We start from the raw sequence: 7,367 nt of genomic DNA on the forward strand, positions 1-7,367 counted from the left end.
TCGTAGAAATTAGAATATGTACATGCTAATGGACAAAGAGAAATAAGAGTCTTTGAGAAGATAGAAAGAGAGATAGGAAAGGGGGTGTCAGATAACTGCTATACTATAGGATCGGTTGTGTTATGCCGAGGGGTCTAGATAGCAGCTCCTTCTTTTGGTTCAAGTTTAGTTTTCTTCCTTTGAGATCGGCCAGCTGAGCTGAGATTTGTATGTAGTTACTTCATACTTAATGTTTTCATACCGGTCGATACATACTGGTCTCGAAAGAAAGTTTGGAAGTTAAAGATATTAATAGATATACAAAAACATTTTAGAATATATATGTAGTTTAGGTAATAATTTTTTCCCGACATGTAATGATGAATGGATGCTAAATATACACGTGCTCCAGAAACTAGTAGCTCTAAAAAAAGGCAGCCTGGTACACAAGACACCTCGCATTCACGCAGGGTACGAGAAAGTTCCGCATCCCAAGGGGTGTGATATAGACCGTCTACCTAATACAAGCATTAATGTCTTTTTCCACGGCTCGAACCATTTTAATGTTTTAATGTTGTGTAATTTTTTTTCTGAGTTCTAATATGGATATAATTTTGTACTGGTGCAGGAGGTTATGCAGAGTTTGGGAATATATATTGTGTCAATTGATAGACCAGGTTACGGAGAGAGTGATCCTCATCCCAAAAGAACACCAAAAACCTTAGCTCTTGATATAGAAGAATTAGCTGATCGATTGGAATTGGGATCTAAATTCTATGTTCTGGGATTTTCCATGGGTGGACAAGCTGTTTGGGGCCTTCTTAAGTATATTCCTCACACGCACTATTGATTTTATATTCACATAGAAATGACTAGTATAAGTTTTTAATTATTTGGGTATGGATTGTGGGTTAAGTTCACGGATGGTTATCAAAATTTTAGATTATTGCACCAAAGTCTTAAAACTAATTCTTGTCACTTAAAATATAACTAGTGCTTTACTTACATTACATTATATATCATATTATATTTACCTGTTGTAGCAGATAACCTGCCTTATTTTCAAAATTACAGATTTTGATAGTGTAAAATATTGTTCACGGGTAGGGTACAGGTTACGAGAAGTAATGTTTGGTTTTAGCCTAGTGGGGAGAGTGTACTGCTGAATAACGTTGATGTTTTAACTTCAATATCACACAAGAGAGGGGGTGATTTGTGTGGTGTCCAATTTTTTGCTTAAACTAATTATAGAAGGACCTGGTTCTTCTAAGTGTTCCTTAACCTACTATTGCTGATGTAGTAAATGCGAAAAGTAAAGAACACAAGTATTTTACGCGGAAAATACCTGACTCAAAAGGTGAAAAAACCACGACCTACTTCCCAGGAGAATTTTCCTAAACTCTCCACTAAATCACTAAGCCAAAAACTGTATTTACAAAACACTTTTGTAAACCGAGGATTAACTTTAATCCCGTTGTGGCAACCAGCCTCTAACTGCTGCGACAACTTCAAGTTAACTCTAACTTGAATACTCAGAGTACCTATTACAATTGTCTCTAGATAAAGCTGAACGGTACAATATGAAAATACGTACTACAATTGAACTAGAATAAAAGACAGACACATGGAGCTGGTTCTTCTATCTGGTTCATGTAGCTTCAGGTTTGCACACTTGAATCACACACGAATTGCTTGCAAAATGCCTTGCTATTTTGCTCTCAATTCACGTTTAACTTCTACTTTTGTGCATCCCTGTTGAATGAAAACATCATGTAATTTATAGAGTTAGTAGAGCAGAAAATAGTTAGAGTTCTAATGCTACTCTTCCTTGGTGGAAGAGTTCTAGTTGATCTCAACTTCTAACTCCTCCCTTATCTTGGATAGTGTTCTCTTTGATTAAGGAGTCCTTCTCCTTATCAAGTATGCAACCTTTTCGATCAGGAGATATCAATTTTATCAAGTTAAGCTTATCTCCTTCACGTGCCTCCCACATGCTCGAATCTGCCCGTGTCTATGAACACAAGGGATGGACCTGGTTCATGCCTGAGCTTTCTTTGTCAAACTTCAAAACTAACCTTCACTTAGGCTAACAAATTCCCCTTTTTTGATGATGACAAACTCTGTGCTCTTCATAAGCTTAGGCCCTATTTCAACTTAGCCCAACATAAATACAATGTTAGAACATTTTTCCTTTGTTATCACTTATCATCAAGGATCAGGTTCATTAGATTATAAACATCACTATTCAAAGTATAAAGCACAACCTTTTTCTCCTTTTGGCATTATCGAAAAGTTGCAAAAAAATGTACGATACCCAGATTTTAAAACTTACTCATGGCCACTGGGGCTACTTCAAATGCAATCATGGATTAATCATCATTGATCAAGCTAAGAATTTTAACCATCAAAGAAATATAAACAAATAGTTAGAGCAAAAACCAGCAAATTTCATTGATACTTGATATGATTCTTCCACAAAGCATAAAAATAAATAAAAATACTAAAAATATGAGCAAACAAAAGAAACATCCCAGACTGGGTCACTGAAGGATCTACACTAAGCTAGGAGCTTCAGGCTGGGAAGAAGTAGGTACTTGGTTTTTGGCTTAGAGAAGTTTCAGCATATCTTGAAGAATGACATCATTCTTCTCCTTTTGTCTTGCCAGCTCAGTTCTGAGAGCAACTCTCTCAGTCTCCACCTCAGCCAACCTTTTCTTCAGCCTCTTAATCTCAGCATCCTTTAGGCTCTGACCTTGCTGTTGACAAGTACCTTCTTGGATGAACCAGGTTCATTAGGAGTGGCATGGACCTCATAGTCACAAGCAATCACAGTATTAGCCCCAAAGTGATCTTTGCTTGTAGTCACCTCCCACTTCTTCAGAGGCACCTTAAAATGTGCAAGCACATCTGTGAGAATGAAGACATAGGGAATGGCATGAGTCTTGGAGCCATTTATAACCCTATCAAGAAGCTAGATTATAAATCCAGGCCAATTGATCTGCCTCCCACTATCCAAACACTCCATCAGAACCAAGTCCATGAAGTTGGCAATGTGCCACCTTTCCTGCCTAGGCAGAACACACTTGTTGACGAATTTGAATAGCACCTTGTGGGATGGCTTCATCTCACTCTTGTACACAGCCTTGGGCTCAAGTTCCTCCTCATTTTCACTGAATTGTCTGGTAATGGACAAGGCAGTAGGAAGGTTTTCTAGGCTTGGCCACTTAAGCTTTGTGTAGTCATTGTACCCCTCAGTAGGTACACTTAGAATTTCACCCAACTTCTTCACATTGAAAGAGATATTCACCCCTTTCACCAAGCTGGTAACCCGTCCATCCTTCACTGCAGCATTTGCTATAAATTCAACAATTTCACTCTTTGCCCACCAGCCATCCATCCATCTGAAGGACCATGTCCTTCCAGCCTTGCAATTCCAATTTCTCCAACAGTAGCACCATCCCTTCCTCCTTTAAATTCCTAAGGAGTCTACTCTTCAGAATTGTCCTCTTGCCAAACTTGGCCATCTTGTGCTTCTCAGGATCTAAATCATCTTGCTCTTCCTCTCCACTCTATTCTTCCTCCTCAACAATTTTCACTTGTTTTGTCTTCACAGCAGATCTGGTCCTTTTTGCTAGGGTGGATGGTTCAGCAGACTTTGACACAGAGATAGACTTCTTAGTGGAAGTATTGGCTTTCTTGGATTTGGGAGTCTGAACCTCCACTTCTTCAATCACATCTTTATCTTGATGGACCAGGTTCATCTCATCAAGATCAACAGCCTCAACAGGCTCAGCCATCTTCTTCCTCCCTTTTGTAATAACTTTTCTTTTGTTTTCTTCTAAGACTTTTTGCAAATCTGCCTTATTCTGCTTTAGTTGGCTTCTTGTGGCTCTTCCTCTTGTGGGAGGATTTTCAGCAGAATCAGAAGGAGAAGCCTTCCTTTTCTTGTTATCCCTAGCAGTGCCAGGGATCTTAGCCTTAGAAGTTCTCTTCTTCTTTCGGTTGTAGCTCTCACTCACTTTCTTCAATAGGTCTGCGAGGGTTTCTTCTACTGATGAACCAAGTTCATCTACATATTGCCCAAGTTTAACCAGCCCTTCAGCGGCTTCGCCAGACTCACTTCCCCCTATTTTCTTCACACTTTCCTCCATTTTACCTGATTCTGCTCCACAAACAGCCATTATACTTGTATCAGGAGTGGGTGAAGAATCAACCACTCTTTTACCCATTACCCTTTCTTCACTACGAGCACCCTCACTCTCCTTTTCTTTTTCTTTTTTATTTTTACCACCAATCCTTATGGACTCAAAAGATTCTATATCAACCACAGATCCAACCAGAATAAACATGTTCTCCATATTCTCAGCTAACTTATAAATGACTTCAATAGTAGTATTTGGATCAGAGGTTACCTTTTCTGTATCAGAAGACCCAGTTTCTTCCCCCTCAGTAGCAGACTTGAAGGATTCTTCAGAGTTCTGGGGTTCTTGGGCTTGTCTAGCTTTCAATTGAGCGTCTAATTTCTTTGATAATTCACTCCCAGCCACTGTCTTGCGAGCAAGCATCTTAACTCTTATTTTCTTAGGCTGGGGAGTGGTTGAAGATAAGGATCATGGTGGGGATGTGCCGGGGTTTTCAGAAGGGTTAGTCATTTCTATGCTTGGTTCTAGAAGAAAAAGAAAGGTAGATTGAAATTTGGAGGATGAGAGAATATGGAGAGTATTTCGACTGCTTTAAAATTTTGGAATGAATACAGAGATGATGATGATCAATTAAAAGGGAGTAATTAATGGGTAACGGCAGACTTTTCAGACTTTTAGAAGTCTAATCAAACTGAATTGTCAGTTTTGAAGAGACGGTGGAATCTTTCCCTAGTATCTAGGTAGTTTAATTTGGTTAGGATTCTTTTGAACGGAACTGGTTCACTTATATTGGATAAGTTTAAAAAGGAATTTGGACTTAGGTAGGACTCTGCTCATGATCCAAATATTATTATTTCAAATTATGCAGAGTGTAGAAAACATACAGTGTTATCTTGATGAACCAGGTTCTTTACTGAGAATTCTCTTGTGTAAGTCTAAATTTGCCAAAATATAGAAAATATAATTAGAGATTAATAAGTCATTTTAGCACATGGCACAAGAGTATACTATTGAAAGTGTGAATTTGAGCAAAAATTAATCTAATTATATACACATTTTCAGATTTTTAAACCAAAAACTATTTATTTTTCAATTTTTTTTTTCGTTGTGAATTCTGAACTGGTCCTTTTAGGTGATCTTAATCATTCCTAATTCTAACCTGTTCATTTCAAAGTGATCTCTACTTAGGGCTTTTGTGAAGATGTTAGCTATTTGCTTGTCAGTAGCACAAAATTCCACAGTGATCAATCATTTTTCATAGTTATCCCTCAAAAAGTGATGCCTAACATTTATGTGCTTAGTTCTCTTGTGATGAACCGGGTTCTTAGTCATACTAATAGCACTAGTATTATTGCAAAAAATAGGAATACAACCAACATCAATTCCAAAGTCCATTAATTATTGTTTGATCCACAACAATTGAGCACAACATGAAGCAGCAACAACATACTAAGTTTCAGCAGTAGATAAGGCCGCTGAATTTTGCTTTTTGGTGGCCCAAGACACAAGACATGAGCCAAGAAAGTGTGCCATACCTGAGGTGCTCTTTCTATCCACTAGAAAACCTGCATAATCAGCATCAGCATATCCCACTAGATTGAAATTACTACCTTTTGGATACCATAGACAGAGATCAGTGGTGCCTTTTAGATATCTCAAAATTCTCTTGACAGCAGTCAAGTGAGACTCCTTTGGATTTGCCTGAAATCTTGCAAAAAGTCCTACACTGAAAATAATGTCAGGTCTACTAGCAGTGAGATACAACAATGAGCCAATCATTTCCCTTATACAACTTCTGATCAACAGATGAACCAGGTTCATCTATATCCAACTTTGTAGTTGTTGCAATAGGAGTTTCAATTTCTTTGGAATCTTTCATTTTAAACCTTTTAAGAAACTCTTTTACATACTTATGCTGATGAATCATAGTTCCATTTGAATTTTGTTTAATTTGTAAGCCTAAAAAGAAATTAAGCTCACCCATCATGCTCATTTCAAATTCACTCCCCATTAGTTTGGCAAATTCTTTACTTAACTTATCAGTAGTTGCTCCAAAGATTATATCATCAACATATATCTGAACTACCAAGAGATCTTTACCTTTTTCTTTCAAGAACAAAGTATTGTCAATTTTACCTCTCTTGTAGTCATGCTCAAGCAAAAACTTTGATAATCTTTCATACCATGCTCTTGGAGCATGCTTGAGTCCATAAAGTGCTTTGTCAAGTTAATACACATGATCAGGACTTTCCTTGCTTTCAAACCCCGGAGGTTTCTTGACAAACACTTCTTCCTTTAGATAGCCATTAAGGAAGGCACTCTTGACGTCCATCTGGTGAAGGGTGAATTCCATATAAGCAGCAAAGGCTATGAGGAGTCTTATTGCTTCCAACCTTTCGATTGGAGCAAAGGTTTCATCATAGTCTATTCCCTCCTCTTGGCTATATCCTTGAACCACCAATCTTTCCTTGTTCCTTGTAACTGTTCCATCTTCATCAAGTTTGTTTCTGAAAACCCATTTTATGCCAATTACTGATATGTCCTTGGGTCTTGGTACCAGATGCCAAACTTGACTTATTTTAAATTGGTTGAATTCATCTTGCATTGCATTTACCCAGTCTGCATCCTGCAAAGCCTCAGCAATATTTTTAGGTTCCATAAGAGATAAGAAGGCATCAAAAGCACAAAGATTTTTTAATGAAGATCTAGTTTTGATTCCAGAGGTTGGATCAGTGATTATGTTCTCAATGGGATGAGAACTTTGATACTTTTAAGATTTTACAACCGACTGGTTTCCTTTTGATGTTCCTTCAATGCTTTGTTGTTGTGGAACAGGTTCATGGCTAGGTTTCCTTGATGTTTGGGTATCATTTCCTCTTTGTTTTGTTCCCCCTGTCATGTTGCTCTGGGTGGAATAACATGTTACATCACTTGTTCCTTCTTCCAGTGCAGCTTCAGTCTGGGCTGTGGTTTCATTTAAGTTTCTTACCAGCCCAATTGTTTCATCATCATGTTCCTGTCTCTCAGAAAGAATGTTAGCTTCATCAAATTCCACATGAACACTTTCTTCAACACACATATTTCTTTTGTTATAGACTTTATAAGCTTTGCTATGTGAAGAATATCCCAAGAACACTCCCTCATCACTTCTGGGATCAAACTTGCCTAGGGAGTCTTTACCATTGTTGTGCACAAAGCAATTGCATCCAAATTCCCTAAGATGGGATATATTTAGTTTTCTCCCTT

The 7,367-nt window shown here is 37.9% G+C and overlaps 1 protein-coding gene across 1 annotated transcript; it reads right to left on the reverse strand.

The window, feature by feature from the left end:
* Window positions 1–3,548: 3,548 nt before the first annotated feature.
* Window positions 3,549–4,544, reverse strand: LOC138897605 (CUE domain-containing protein 5-like). The gene has a single exon (XM_070183597.1). It carries the CDS (start codon window positions 4,542–4,544, stop codon window positions 3,549–3,551), a length of 996 nt encoding a protein of 331 aa, XP_070039698.1.
* Window positions 4,545–7,367: the final 2,823 nt, after the last annotated feature.

This window comes from Nicotiana tomentosiformis, chromosome 8 (genome assembly GCF_000390325.3).
Source record: "Nicotiana tomentosiformis chromosome 8, ASM39032v3, whole genome shotgun sequence".
Taxonomy (NCBI): Eukaryota; Viridiplantae; Streptophyta; class Magnoliopsida; order Solanales; family Solanaceae; genus Nicotiana; species Nicotiana tomentosiformis.